This window comes from Budorcas taxicolor, chromosome 11 (assembly GCF_023091745.1).
Source record: "Budorcas taxicolor isolate Tak-1 chromosome 11, Takin1.1, whole genome shotgun sequence".
In the NCBI taxonomy this organism is placed as follows: Eukaryota; Metazoa; Chordata; class Mammalia; order Artiodactyla; family Bovidae; genus Budorcas; species Budorcas taxicolor.
Window position 1 is genome coordinate 64,709,355 of NC_068920.1, and position 15,913 is coordinate 64,725,267.

Sequence of the window (15,913 nt, forward strand, 5' to 3'; positions counted from 1 at the left end):
CCTCCCTGTCCATCACCAACTCCCGGAGTTCACTCAAACTCAAGTCCATCAAGTCGGTGATGCCATCCAGCCATCTCATCCTCTGTCATCCCCTTCTCCTCCTGTCTCCAATCCCTCCCAGCATCAGGGTCTTTTCAATGAGTCAACTCTTCACATGAGGTGGCCTAAGCTGGAGTTTCAGCTTTAGCATCAGTCCTTCCAATGAACACCCAGGACTGATCTCCTTTAGGATGGACTGGTTGGATCTCCTTGCAGTACAATGGACTCTCAAGAGTCTTCCCCAACACCAGTTCAAAAGCATCAATTCTTTGGCGCTCAGCTTTCTTCACAGTCCAGCTCTCACATCCATACATGACCACTGGAAAAACCATAGCCTTGACTAGACGGACCTTTGTTGGCAAGGTAATGTCTCTGCTTTTTAATATGCTGTCTAGGTTGGTCATAACCCTCCTTCCAAGGAGTAAGTGTCTTTTAATTTCATGGCTGCAGTCACCATCTGCAGTGATTTTGGAGCCCCCAAATAAAGTCTGACACTGTTTCCACCGTTTCCCCATCTATTTCCCATGAAGTGATGGGACCAGATGCCAAACTGTGTAAGGCTGCATTACCTCATGCATTACTATTGAAGACAATTGCTGCCATTTAATTGTAAAATGCCATCAATGTAAAACAGATCCTGATACTAGGTTCTTAAAATGTGAAAAAAATATGCACCTTAGACCAATAAAATATAGTGGCTCTTAAGCTATGTTGCTGATGGAAAAGAGCCCTTACCGTGTGAAGACACTACTGGAAGGTGGTTTTTTGTCTCTATTCCTGTCCTGAAAATAGGTTTCTCTGTACCAATTTTCTAGGTTTCATATTATATTCGTGTTTTTTTTTCCTGATTTACTTTACTCTGTATGATGGTCTCTAAGTCCACCCACATCTCTCCCAATGATTCCATTTCATTCTTTTATGGCTAAATATATATTCCATTGCACATGTGCACCACATCTTCTTTACCCGTCCATCCTTTGTTAGCCATTAAGGCTGTTTCTGCGTCCTGGCTATTGTAAATAGTGCTGCAGTGAACAGTGGGGTACATGTGTCGTTTTGAATTATGGTTTTCTCTGAGTACATGCTCAGCAGTGGGAATAACAGCAGAAACTAACACAACATTGTGAAGCAATTATACTCCAATTCTTTAAAAAATGGCTTTCTGGAACCATCTGAAGACTGCTGTAAGTCATACACCCTCTTGCTTGTCTGTCAATCCCTCATAGGAATTATAAAGACAAGAAATGGAAATACAGCTTCTTTGCTTTTCAGACCCCCACATAAAGCTAGTTACTATAGGAAAAAGAACACTTGCTGTGGTTTGGCTCTCCTTCTTTCCCACCAATCATGTTCTTTTCTATGAAGCTCAGAACAACTAAAATAATGCAAATTAAAATCAATTTAACTGTTTACTTTGAGGCAATGAAGTAAAAGTGAAGCTTTAGCCTAAACATTTTGTGGTCATTTCTAAAGCATGCCAAGGAACCCAAAGAGAGATACAGATCACAAACTTATCAACTTCAAAGTGCTTCCTTCATGCTTGCTGGCTTTCATTCTCCTTGTACTGCATAGAGAGAAAGGTGACAGGGCTCTCATTTCTCTAATCATGCTAGAACTCTTCTGCCTAATGCTTTAGAAACTTATCAGCAAGAACAGTTTCAAACCAGAGCTGATCCCATCAGTTTCAGCATTCATTGCCATGTGAAATGCTTGCAAAGTGCCATTAGATTTGCACAGATGCCTTCTGGGGATGAAAAAAGTTCTACAATTTTAGTTCCCGGTTTGTGTTTCAAAACTTACGCGACTGCTCTGGAAATCAAGGGAAAAAGACAAAGCAGATTCTTTTTTTCTTGGTTGAAATACCTGCTAATTGCATGCATTCTTTACCAAATTCAATTACTTTTGAGATTTGAAGAATAAGGCAGACACGTCTGGTAGTGTTTGTCTAGGGAACTGTGACTCGAAGTTAAATCTTCAGAGAACAGAAAAAACATCCAAGTTCAGTATCTATTGGCGTTATTATATGTTATGTCCTTCAATACCCGGACAAATTGGGGAAATTCTCGGAAGTATGTAGCTAATTAATTTAGCGCTACTGGTAATTCAGAAAGCACATTTAAATCGACTTTCCTTTGAGGTCAAATTGCTCCTTTAATCTCAATAAGGGCTTAATTTCATTATTTATTAGTCATTTTGGAGATTTTGCCCTGCAAGTTCCATAAACAATTCTAGCTCCTACACACTAGCAATCTTGATAATCCCAAACATTAATAATCTAATTAATGAACTGCAAGCCTCCAGCTGTCAGAATACTAATTAGTGGAGATACAGGTTAAAAGAGAACTAGTAAGGTCTTTGCAGTAAGCAGGACAAGGGCTCCTCCAAAGACGTCTGCATCTTAATTCCCAGGCCCTGTGAGTACGCTACGTCTCATGGCAAAAGGGACTTTGCAGAAGTGATTAAGTATTTTGAGACAGGAGATCATCCTACTCTCCAGGAGGGCCCAACATCATCACAAAGGGAAGGGAGGTGGCAGGAGAGTCAGGGAAGATGTGACAAGGAGGTTAGAGGTCAGAATGACACAAGCCATGAGCTAAGTAACAGGGGCAGCCTCTTGGAGCCGAGAAAGACAAGACAGCAAATTCTCCCTTAAAACATTCAGAAGAAACAAAGCTCTGCCAACACCTGGATTTCAGCTCTGTGAAACTGATTTCAGACTCTGACTTCCAGTGTTGAGAGATAATAAATTTGCGTTGTCTTAAGTCACTAAGTTTATGGTGATTTGTTATAGTAGAAATGACACTAATGCAGTCTTATTTCATTGGGACAAGATAAATCACCAATACTCATTGTGAAATGTTTGAAAGAAAGGCATTATTAAAATCACGCAATGTTCCTACAAGTTACTTATTTATTTAATTTTGGGGCTGTGCTGGGTCTCTATCGCTGCGCACGGGCTTTCTCTAGTTGCAGCGATAGCGGCTCCTCTCCAGTTGCGGTGAGCAGGCTTCCTGCTCTGGCTTCTCTTGCTGCGGAGCATGGACTCTAGGGCGTGCAGGCTTCTGTAGTTGTAGCACATGGGCAAGGGAGCTTTGGCCCACGGGCTTAGCTGCTCTGAAGCGTGTGGCACCTTCCCCAACCTGGGATGTGTGTCCCCTGCCTTGGCAGGTGGATTCTTAACCACTGGACCATCAGGGAAGTCCAATGTTCCTACACTTTGTAAAGTCACCTATTCTTTCTTGAGAAAAAACCAAAAGATCTAGAGCTGAAATAGCTCCCCACAAATTCTATAGTAATCCTGGAGAAGACAGGATTTTTTTCCTATTTAAACTTCAAGTTCTGTGCCCTCTACGATGCAATGGTGGGGAGAAACATTTAGATTCTAGACATATTTTGAAGGTAGGGTAGATATGATTTAATGATGGGTTGGATGCATGTCATGAGGGAAAGAGAAGAATCAAGGATGGTGTTGAAGAGCGTCCCCCCAGAAGCTCGTGTCTGCTCACAACCTGTGAATTTGACCTTATGTGGATATAGAGTCTCTGCAGGTAAACTCAAGTTCAGATGGTTGCTGAGGGTGGGCCCTAAATCTAGCGACTGCCATCCTTGGAAGAGGACGGAGACTTGGGGAGGTGGCCCCTCAAGCGCAGAGGCAGACATCAGAGTGATGTGCCCACAAGCCAAGGGGTGTGACCTGCCGTCAGCAGTCCCCGGGGGCTGGAAGAGGCAAGGCAAGATTCCTCCCTCAAGCCTTCAGTGGGAGCAGGAACCTGCTGACACTTTGATTTCAGACTTCTAGCCTCCAGAACTGTGAGAAAAACACATTTTTTTCCTATTTTAAGCCACCTGGTATGTGTACTTCGTTATTGCTGTTGTTCAGTCACTAAGTCGTGTTCTACACTCTGTGACCCCATGGATCGCAGCACCCCAGGCTCGTCTGTCCTCCCGGAGTTTGCTTGAACTCATGTCCATCGACTCAGTGATGCCATTCAACCATCTCATCCTCTGTCGTCCCCTTCTCCTCCCACCTTCAATCTTTCTCAGCATCAGGGTCTTTTCCAGTGAGTCAGCTCTATGCATCAGGTGGCCAATGTATTGGAGTTTCAGCTTCAGCATCAGTCCTTCCAATGAATACTCAGGACCGATTTCCTTTAGGATTAACTGGTTTGATCTCCTTGCAGTCCAACGGACTCTCAAGAGTCCTTTTCAACACCACAGTTTGAAAGCATCAATTCTTTAGCACTCAGCCTTCTTTATGGCCCAACTCCCACATCTGTACATGACTACTGGGAAAACCATAGCTTTTATAGGTACCTTAGAAAAGAAATAGAGATGGCTCCAAGACTTTGGCCTGTGCCAACTGCAAAAATGAGGAGACCACTTACTGCAAAACACAGGATAGAAGGTTAGTGGGAAGACTAAAGGCTCAGTTTTTGATACGTCAAGCTTGAGATGTTTGTTAGATCCCCAAGTGGGGATGTTGAGTAAGTAAACAGAAACACAAGTATGGAGCTTGGGGGATGGAGAGTGGGATCGAGATACAGATTTAGATGTTAGCCAGCTGAGCATACAGGGTATTTAAAACAAAAGACCAAGACAAGAGCGCTAGGAGAGCGAACCAGGAGAAAGGAGGGAAGATGAAGGACCAAAGGCAAGTACAGAGTCACAATCAGAGACTCTGGATCCAGACCGGACTGCAAACCTGAGAGAAGATACACCCCAGCAACACAGTCAGCACATCTGAGCAAGCAGAAGACTGGAGACATGAGAGGCCTCGACGAATTAAGAGACTGACAAGTCACTGCGAAGGCATAATGCTAAAAAATAGTTACAACAATGACTGCTTGAAATACTGCCCACTTTCTGCTACTGTGAAGAAAAAAAAAAAAAATCTCTATATACTCACTTGGAAAGACTTCTAAATATACCTTATTAAGAGAAATAAAAATCAACTTTTAGGACAGAGTTTACCATTGTGATAATTGTGATGAACAATTATTTCGATAATTTACTTTAGAAAGTTGTGACTTAACATTTAGCAATGACATTTGCGCATTGTGTGTATCTGGAAAAAAATCAATTCTTAGAAAAAGTACCATTTAGGACTCTTAAAAAAAACTGCATATGCACAAATGTGTATATAACACACAAGAAAAAGAACTGAAATGGTATACACCAAACTCTTGATGGTAATCTCTGGGTAGGGAAATAAAATCTGGACAAGAGTATGATAGACTTCATATTTTGCTTCTTCTATTTGTATAATTACATCTTTATAATGAATATATAATTATGTGTTGGTTGTATGATTAAAAACCTAAAACTTATTACACTCATGTAAGACTGAAATACATTTTGTGACGTTTTGTGTTTGCTAGTTCTCAGAAAATCTTTTTTATTAAGTCCTAGAAAATATTTTCAGCTTTATAAAAGATAACTAAGAAATTATATACTTCATGTCCTTAATTCTAAGACACTGATTTTAAGATACATCATTAATTTAATAACAGCTTTTCAGAAAGAAAAACAAGGCATACAATTACACTGAATGCATGAAATGATTATAAGATGCATTTCAACGTCACAAATGTTTCTAGATAAAATAATAATTACAATATTCATCACGTTTTGTAGGAAGTAGGAAAGTGGAAGTAAGTGTAAAAGGACTGTAAGCTTGATATTATCCCTTGGATGAATAGACCTATACTTGCAAATTGTTGAAAATCAGATCCATGTGCCCCAGCCAGGAATATTTACAGGGAAAGACAATAAGGGAAAACCCACTGTCCACTGGAAATCTTGTGCGAGTAAAGTACACTCATCCTGAGTGATGCAGGATCTCACCTTATTTGGAAATGGAAATTTGCTTGGTTCCACTTTGCCAGGTGGTTGAATAGCAGCAAGTGGTGGAGGCCAGGTCATCTCCTAAAGGGAGGGAGGAAAAAACAATGCTGTATACATTTGAAGCATTTGAAGTAGCACATAAATCAGTTTCATACGCCGGTCTTAGGAAGGCATGGAAGAGATAAGGAATGAACAGAGACAAATAATAAACGAAAGGAACTTTTTAAAAAAAGATCTGAAACCCACTTTTATGATTTCTTTTCTTCATCTACCAATTCCTGGTTCCATGGCTATCTCCATCAGTGCTTTCTACCTTAGAAAGATCTACTAGGCTATCCTCCTTTCATTTCATTTAAGCTCCTAAGTAAAGGGATGACCCAGCGGTAAAAGTTCCACGGAAAATACCACACAAAGGGGGCTGCTTCCTACAAAGTTCACAGGGTGTTTCTGAAGGAATGCACACAACATGGGGATCATTATTTAGAGGGGCTATTTATTTTATTATGAGCAGTATAAGTTTCCAGTAAGTCCCAAACATCATTTTGGTCTTCATAGAAATGTCATTCATGGAGAAATGAAAAAACAAAGGATACAACTTTAGCTCAACATGTAATAATACTTCATCTGCTTTTTGACATACACTCTCACTAAACTGTGAGAGAGAGAGAGTGCAAGGTGGCAGGGGGACGGTATTTGTTTCATTCATATCTGGTATTTTTCTCCAGTTCCATCTCCTGGAAAATATTTGCATTCACTAAATGATTGTAGAATTAAACTGAATCCATTTCTGATTACCAAGAATCTGACTTGGAATTTACAAATCAGTTCTGAACCCTATTTCTTGATTCCTTCCACTTCCAAACCTAAGTGACAAGCACTGAGGCAAGAGGTGATTTATTTTGAGAAATAAACTCAACATTCAGAAAACTAAGATCATGGCAGCCGGTCCCATCACTCCATGGCAAATAGATGGGGAAACAATGGAAATAGTTGCTGACTTTATTTTTCTGGGCTCCAAAATCACTGCAGATTGTGACTGCAGCCATGAAATTAAAAGACACTTGCTCATTGGAATAAAGGCTATGACCAACCTAGACAGCATATTAAAAAGCAGAGACATTACTTTGCCAACAAAGGTCCATCTAGTGAAAGCTATGGTTTTTCCAGTAGTCATGTGTGGATGTGAGAGTTGGACCATAAAGAAAGCTGAGTGCCGAAGAATTGATGCTTTTGAGCTGTGGTGTTGGAGAACACTCTTGAGAGTCCCTTGGACTGCAAGGAGGTCCAACCAGTCCATCCTAAAGGAAATCGGTCCTGAATATTCATTGGAAGGACTGATGCTGAAGCTGCAACTCCGATGCTGTGGAAACCTGATGGGAAGAACTGACTCACTGAAAAAGACCCTGATGCTGGGAAAGATTGAAGGTGGGAGGAGAAGGGACGACAGAGGATGAGATGGTTAGATGGCATCACCGACTCGATGGACATGAGTCTGAGTTAGCTCCAGGAGTTGGTGATGAACAGGGAAGCCTGGTGTGCTGCAGTCCATGGGGTCACAAAGAGTCAGACATAACTGAGACTGAACTGAACTGATTTTGAGAAAAGCAAGAAATTCTCTGTTTACGTGAAGACATTTTCTAGAAGTCCACCCTGGAAGGACTTACGGGGGACCAACCTCATGCACTTAAGGTGTCCCTTCTCTATCCTGCTGTTACCAAGGTTTCTCTAATGAAGAGCAAGGGAAGATCCAATGTCCCCTTATTACCGTCTCTCCTCTGCTCCCCAAGCACCTGCCTGCTCTATCGTGTATCAAGCCATGTTATCTCTTTTAAAGAGGCTGCAAAGCGACACTGCTGAATTTGTGTCCAGGGACAGAGTCAGTTCAGTGCATTTCTTAATTAGCATTCTTGCAACGTATCCTTGCAATGTCTCTACCTTTCCACTCACCTGAACTACCATTCTAATCACACCTTCATTATTTTTAACCTGAAGGACGTTAATGCTTTCTGATGGTTCTCTTTCTACTTTTATTATTAATCGTTCCCACACATCTCTGCTGAATTAATTTTCCTAAAGTGAAGATCCAAAGGAAAAGCTTCCCTGGCTCCACCATCTTCATATACCATCACATACACAGCCATAAGGGCTTCCCAGGTGGAACCTTTGGTAAAGAACCCACCAGGAGACACAAGTGACTCAGGTTCAATACCTGGATTGGGAGGATTCCCTGGAGGAGGAAATGGCACCCCATTCCAGTATTCTGAGCTAGAGAATCCCATGGACAGAGGAACCTGGCAGGCTGCAGTCCATGGAGTTGCAGAGTGAGACAGTAATAAAGGCTGATGGTGCCACTGGTTGTGCTTTATGGTTTTCAGAGTACTAGTTCCATTCAAGTTTACATTCAACCCTTAATGTAATTATTAGCATCTCCATGTTACAGGTGAGGAAGTCAAAGTTCAAAAAGATTAATTGCTTTGCTCAAGTTCAAAAATGCTACCGCTGAAATGCGCACATCTATCCCCTTAGTACAAATCCAGTATTTGTTTTTTCACTTTACTGCGTTTACTAAGACATCATCCTAGCGTTCAAACCCTCTACAAAAAGATTCTGATTTTCAGCCTTGTGTCTTTTTGTTAAACCACGTACCCTAAAGATAGGACAAACTACTGTTTCTGCTTTTACTTACAACATTCTCTTCGTGTGTGAATGCCCCAGCGCCACGTGCTTTTTGGATTTCTAGCCATTCATGAAGGCTCGTCTTAAACATCACCTCTGTCTTGAGGCCTTTGCTGACTCCCCTTCTATTCCAATATGATAAGAGAGCGCCCTTCTCATCCTCCTCCAAGGCACTTTTCCCCTCTCCCTTTTTCATAGTAACTGTTACGTTCCTTTTCGTGGTGTAGTTTTGTGAGTAAACACCTCAGTCTGCATTCAACCACTTTTCCCTCTTCTGATACCCTTCTCCCAATGTGGAATAAAAATCATGCTTAGGAAACCTAATGTCTTTCAAGAACAGAACTCTGAAGAAGGACTGAACATTTCTTTCAATAGGGATATCGTCTACTCATCTTTGTGTGGACTAAATAAAGCACCTTGCTCAAAATTACCTTGTTGAATTGAAAGGAGCACCTATATGTCAATGCAAAATTGCTTGCTAACATTAATTATAGCTAAATATTTCCATGTGATTTTTCCATCTAATGAGTACCACTAAATTTACGAAGGAATAGTAAAGATAGTAAGTCCATCTGACTCTTTGCCACCCCATGGACTGTAGCCTGCCAGGCTCCTCTGTCCATGGGATTCTCCAGGGAAGAATACTGGAGTGGGTTGCCATTCCCTTCTCCAGGGTATCTTTCCAACCCAGGGATAGAACCCAGGTCTCCTGCCTTGTAGACAGATTCTTTACTATCTGAGCCGAAAGAGAAGTCCCAAACAGTTTATTAGAATTTCCCCAAACACTTACACATACTTGTTTTTAATTAATGTGCAATGACTTTCTAAGACCGATTCATTAAAGTTCTCTATTAGGGTTTCATGTGAAAATTAAGTGCAAACAGACTATTTTTATTTTCTCTTCTGTCACTTACTAGCTCAGTGGGCTTAGGTAAGTCACATCTTCAGCCAGTTGTAGTGATTTCAAACCATCAGCTTTGGAAGTAACCAGATCTCAGCTTGTGGCATCTTTGAAACAGAGGGAATAGAGATGCTAACTATCTCATGGCTTAATCATGAGGATTGAATGAGATTTTACAGATATAATATGTGTATATATATAATCCCTAACTCTATATGTGTGTGTGTATATACACATATATGAGCATGGTTCCCTAATGATTAATCATTCAATAAAAAGCAGATCTGATGCTGATTAGTACCGAGCTGAGTTTCAGAATTCTCTCTGAAATGAGAGGTAGAATTTCTGTTTTAGATGTCAGAAATCTGAGATGACAGAGTATCTGGGAAAGTGTTTTTATAAAAGAATGAAGTATTGTGCAAATGTAATCCATAATTAAGTTAGCAATGATTAACAGAAACTACGTAGTGCTCAAACAGAAACTTATTTAAAGAGATTATGATGATTCCTGAGTATGATCTGTACTTTATACTGGAGGAAAACTCCTTAAGCTTTCTCATCAGAATAGATCTCTGACATAGTAGTAACAGCCAGTGAAGAAAGATGTGACTTTAAAAAAGTGTTTCATTGGTACCTTATTTCTGGGAGTGATTTAGATGTAAGCAGAGGTAAATTTTTTCATAACTGCTAAACCTTCGCTTAGTTTGCCTCAGATTATTTTCTCTACAAGGAAAGGATGCTGTGTCCCATTGCCAGACCATGGACCCCACGCCATTGCATTCAGCAGTCCTCACCTCTGCCCTGCTCAGACCTCCTAACCTCAACCAGCCCTCATCACTGCTTTGCTCTTCTTTCCATCCTCACCCCCACTCAGCTGTTCCTTACCCACTTCCTGAGCCACAGATAAGAGAGGAAGAGAATTACAAAGCTTGAAGCCAATTACTCCAAACTCTAGGTAGGTACCTTCTGATAAACTTTTCTGCTAGGGCTTGCATCTGTCTACCTTCTTTCCTTTCTGATTTTCTTGTCACTCAGGAATGACATCATACCCTGTTCCCCAGCAGCTGGGAGGTCCTCAGTTAAGAGCCTATGCTTCTTAGCCAACTGATGGGATTAAAACTCTAAAAAAAATGATACAAATGAATTGATTTACAAAACAGAAGTAGACTCACTGACACAGAAAGCACACTTGTGGTTACCAAAGGGGAAAGGTGAGGGGGAGGGATACATTAGGAGTCTGAGATGAGTGGATATTCACTACTATAAATAAAATGGATAAACAGTAGAGAACGACTGCATAGCACAGGGAGCTATATTCAATGTCTTGTAATAATCTAGCACGGAAAAGAGTCTGAGAAATTATTGCATATGTGTATATATAACTGAATCATTTTGTGGTACACCTGAAACACAACACTGTAAATCAAATATATGTCAAAAAAAATTTTTTTGAGGTCAATCTGCTTTACTTTTTAAATTTTTTAATGTTTACAATGTTGTCTTTGTTTCCGCTGTACAACAATGCAAATCAGCCAAAATTATACATATATCCCCTCCCTCTTGGACCCTCCTCTCCACCTCTCCCCTATCCCAGAGTGACAGGGGAGTCATCACAGAGTGCCAGTCTGGACCCCAGGTGTCATACAGTGACTTCTCATCAGCTCTTTCTTCATATTTTACACATGATAGTGTAATATGTTGATGCTACTTCTCCATTCGTCCTGTTCTCTCCTTCCCCTACAGTGTCCACAAGCCCCTTCTCCATGTCTGTGCCTCCATTCCTTCTTTGCAGATAGGTTCATCAACACCATTTTTGTAGATTCCACAGATATGTGTTAATATCCCAACGTTCACTGCAGCACTGTTTACAGTAGCCAGGATGTGGAAGCAACCTGAATGGTCATCAACAGATGAATGGATAAAGAAGATATGGTGTATATACACAGTGGAATATTACTCAGCCATAAAAAGAATGAATTTGAGTCAGTTCTAGTGAGGTGGATGAACCTAGAGCCTGTGATATAAGAAGTAAGTTGGAAACAGAAAAGCAAAAGAAATTTTAAGTATATATATAAAAAAACAATCAATGTATCTGTATTAACACAGCCTCAACAGTCCCATCTCCCAAGGAAAGATGTCTAGTTATGCAAGGAATATATATCAGAGTATCTTATTTCCTAGACAGACTTTAAATGCCAAGTCTCTATATAGCAAATATACTCAATTCTGTCCTAAATGAATGAACAGATAAGGTTAAATAATAGGAGTATAGAAGGTTGTCTTTCATGAACTGTCCAGCCCTTTCTCTCTCCTCCACATACCAATCTTCAGAAGCCAGGGGTCACATAGGCCAGTCTCCATGTTCCTGCCTTGTTAGACAGCAAGACTGACCATGGGTCCCAGGATTCTTCAGTGTCAAGGTGAGAAGATGCTCATACACTCATTTTGCACCCCTGCCCCCCCACCGTCATGTAGCTTCCACTTGCACTGAGATCACCTATATCAGCCCATCTCAGGACAAACGGTGGGAGACTTAAAGTGGCCATTCAACAAGTAGCACAGCTCTTTATTATCAAAAGAGAGAAGAAACAAAAATTTGCATGTTACGCTGAGGTCTAATAATCTTAGAGTTCAAAACATGCAGTTAGGAAGGATCTGCAAAGTGTACTGAGCTTGCAAAAAGATGAAACTAGAAAAAATGTAAACTGTATCTTATTCCTACTAGATGCACCAAATAGAACAACGACTTTCCCTGGTCTCTGTCCCTGGGTACTGCTTCCCTCTTGGCCACAGCCACAGCGGTGTTTTATCTAAAACTGACCATGCCACGCGGCTTCAGCGACCTTGCTCCACACACTCAGGATGCCCCACCACAGGACGCTATCAAGGCACACCGCAGAGTTACTCTCTGTTACCTTCCTACATTGTCCCCTCTAAGGCTGATGGACTTCCTTCCTGTCCTGTCCGAGCTTTTCTTGCCCTGAGTTCTTTCGATTTTCATTTCATGTTGTTCCAACTTTACTTACTGCTTCATTCTCTCTCACTCCCACCTCTTTGAATCAGGTCACTGACCAGTGCGGTCCTCAGCAAGGGATGCCCAGCCCTCTCTCTCTCACCCATGATTTGTGTTGCTTCTTTATGGTTTACAGGCTACCTGGGGCTGTGAGTTTTCCTTTTATGGGTTATCACTGTCAGATTGTAAACCTTTTATTCCCTACCAGATGATAACCTCTTGGGGGAAGGGATCATGTCTGGTAACTCCTTCAATATCTACATAATGGGTAAAATAATAGGAATCCATTTAACCTCTCTGAGATTCTTTTCTGCCTTCTTCTTTGTTGTTGTAAAATAACAATAATAAATTATACTTGTCCTACCAAACACATATGACTGCTGCCAGGATTGCTGTTCAATTGCTAAGTCGTGTCTGACTCTTTGCAACCCCAAGGACTGCAGCATGCCAGGCTTCCCCGTCCTTTACCATCTCCTGGAGTTTGCTCAGATTCATGTCTGTTGAGTTGTGATGCCATCAAACCATCTCATCCTCTGTCGACCCTTACTCCTCCTGCCCTCAATCTTTCCCAGCATCAGGGTTTTTCCCAGTGAGTTGGCTCTTCGCGACAGGTGGCCGAAGTATTGGAGTTTCAGCTTCAGCATCAGTCCTTCCAATGAACATTCAGGGTTGATTTCCCTTAGGATTGACTAGTTGGATCTCCTTGCTGTTCAGGGGACTCTCAAAAGTCTTCTCCAGCACCATAGTTCAAAAGCATCAATTCTTTGGCCCTCAGCCTTCTTAATGGTCCAGCTCTAACATCCAAACATGGATGAGAGAGATTAAATCACATTAAATTAAATTACTTCTTTCTCTCTCTCAGCAATGTCTCCATGTTTGCTCCCACCAGAGGGTCCACCTCCACAGGCCTGGCTAGTGACCACAGTGAACTCCAGAATGCTTTGTGCTCAGCAATTGACTCTTTACAAAATAAAACACTGGGTTAATCCCGTCAAATGCAAAACGCCAGAGTCGATTTTTATCTGTGGCAGGGGCTGCTGCAGATCAGAGCATGATTTTATTTTCAGTTTCCATATCAGAATCATCACTCAGCAGTTGTTTCACACATATTATTCATGTTATTGCACTCTTATCAGTTAAGTGCCACCAGCAGTGGAACCTGGTAATTTTGATTACACTTGCATATGCTTTTAATGCTGGAAGCCAACAGGAGCACCATATCTGGTGAAAGGGAGGCAGTACAGCTGGCCTGTGCGCGGGAGACAGGGCACGAGACTGGAGTTAGATAAAGCAGGAAAACCATGCTCCTTCCTGGACAGAACCAGAGCTTCCTAGTTGACAACGCATCCCAGGACTGTAAACAGACTCCAGGTCAGACTTGAAGCCTGGGCAGGCCTGAGCTTAGAACAAGGAGGTCACTGTCAACATCACTAACTTGGGCTTCCCTGGTGGCTCAGACAGTAAAGAATCTGCTTGCAATGCAGGAGACCTGGGTTCGATCCCTGGGTCGGGAAGAACCCCTGGAGAAGGGAATGGCTACCCACTCCAGTATTCCTGCCTAACTGAAGAATTCCACGGAGAGAGGAGCCTGGCGGGCTAGAGTGCATGGGATTGCAAAGAGTCAGACATGACTGAGCGACTAACACAACAACAACTCGACAGATCTACAAAAAAGCCAAAAAACCTTCACTCTGTTCCTACAGTAGAGGGACCTATAGTTTGAAAAATAATAGGAAGTACAGTGTGTTCATAACAATTGATGGAAAGCTTTTGGAAAAGCAGTAGCTGCTGAAAAATAAAAATACTTTTCTTATTAAGATTTTTTACACCTATTTTTCTTTTTTAAAAAATGTATTTATTGAAGTATAGTTGATTTACAATGCTAATTTCTGCTGTACTGCAAAGTGATTCAGTTGTATATATATATATATACACACACACACACACATATATATGCATTCTTTTTCATATTCTTTTCCACTAGGGTTTATCACAGGATATTGGATTTAGTTTCCTGTGCTATACAGTGGGAACTTGTTGTTTATCTATTATATATATGTATATATTCTATATATTTATGGATAGTAGTTTGCATCTGCTAATCCCAAACTCCCAGTCCACCCCTCCTCTACCCTTCTTTCCCCCTGGCGACCACAAGTCTGTACTCTGGATCTGTCAGTTTGTAAAAACCTATTTTTCTTAGTACAACTCAGGCTGCTAAAATTAAAAATATGCAAATAACCAATGGAAATCTATAAAAATAGGGTTACCAAAATCATAATGAAATCTTGTTCTTTTAAACTGAAAACCCAGGCATATGTCCAATATAAACTAAAACTGGCCTGAGAAGGGGATTCCCAGTTGCTGTATGTGTATTATCTGGTCTCACACACCCTCCCCTACCAGGGGGTGGGTGGGAGACGCTCTGACTGGAACACTGACTAATTCACTGCAATGCCAGAGCTTCTAAACTTGTCGCTGTCCTCTGTTCTCAATGAAGTTAATCACCAGTGGATGCAACAGAGGGTACACCATGTAGGTAAAGATTAATGGAATCAATTCGAGAAGCAGCTTTTAATTCAGGTTTCACAGACTGGAGAACACGTGCATGAGAGGACAATATAATCCCATGGGCTTTCGGCAGGAAGGCAGGCATTGGGCGCTGACATCAGAAGGAAACCTTCCCAATTGGAAATTCCAAAGGTGCCTAAGACCTGAGCCACACATTCACTTCTGTAAATCGACCATATGACTTCCAGGTCTCACAAAGCTAAGCCCACGTGGTGTATGGCCTTTCCTTATGGCCTTCACACTGCAAAAAGAGTCTTATTCGCTGTAAGGAAATCAGTCCCATTTGCTGGAGACCCGGACCCCTCATCTCTCTGATTTCAGCTGTCCTTGAAAACTCTGGACTCCTTGTGGAAAGGATAAGCGCCTTGACTGAAGTTTATATAACTAACTGTCACTCTTGAAAAAATTATCTCATCCTGGAAAGTGAAAGTGTTAGTTGCTCAGCCATGCCCAACTCTTTGTAACCCCATGGGCTGTAGCCTGCCAGGCTCTTCCAACCATGGAATTCTCCAGGCAAGAATACTGAAGTGGTTGTCATTCCCTTCTCCAGGGGCTCTTCCTGATCCAGGGATTGAACCTGGGTCTTCTGCATTGCAGGCAGATTCTTTACCATCTGAGCCACCAGGCATATAACTACCACTCTTGAAAAAATTATCTCATGCTAGATCCCTGCATTTTGGACTTTTCTGAATATTTCTTGTTCTAGCTGCAGTTTTGTTGTTTTCTTGTTTTATTTCGGAACAGGAAGAGGGACATTGATCTGTCTTATTCCCCTGTCCCTTTCTGTTAAGTGCATTCCCCATTCTCTCTGTGTATTATTTGGGACCTTCCAGAACAATAAAAACCAGACACTTCTAAGTTTCACTTTA

At 41.4% G+C, this 15,913-nt stretch overlaps 1 protein-coding gene across 1 annotated transcript in view; it reads right to left on the minus strand.

Annotated features, from left to right (window-relative positions):
* Nucleotides 1-15,913, minus strand: part of AFF3 (ALF transcription elongation factor 3) — a 516,502-nt gene that overhangs the window by 196,701 nt on the left and 303,888 nt on the right. The window contains exon 7 of the mRNA XM_052648226.1: nucleotides 5,884-5,964. Coding sequence (XP_052504186.1) covers nucleotides 5,884-5,964 — 81 coding nt within the window. The remainder of the gene's footprint in view (nucleotides 1-5,883; nucleotides 5,965-15,913) is intronic.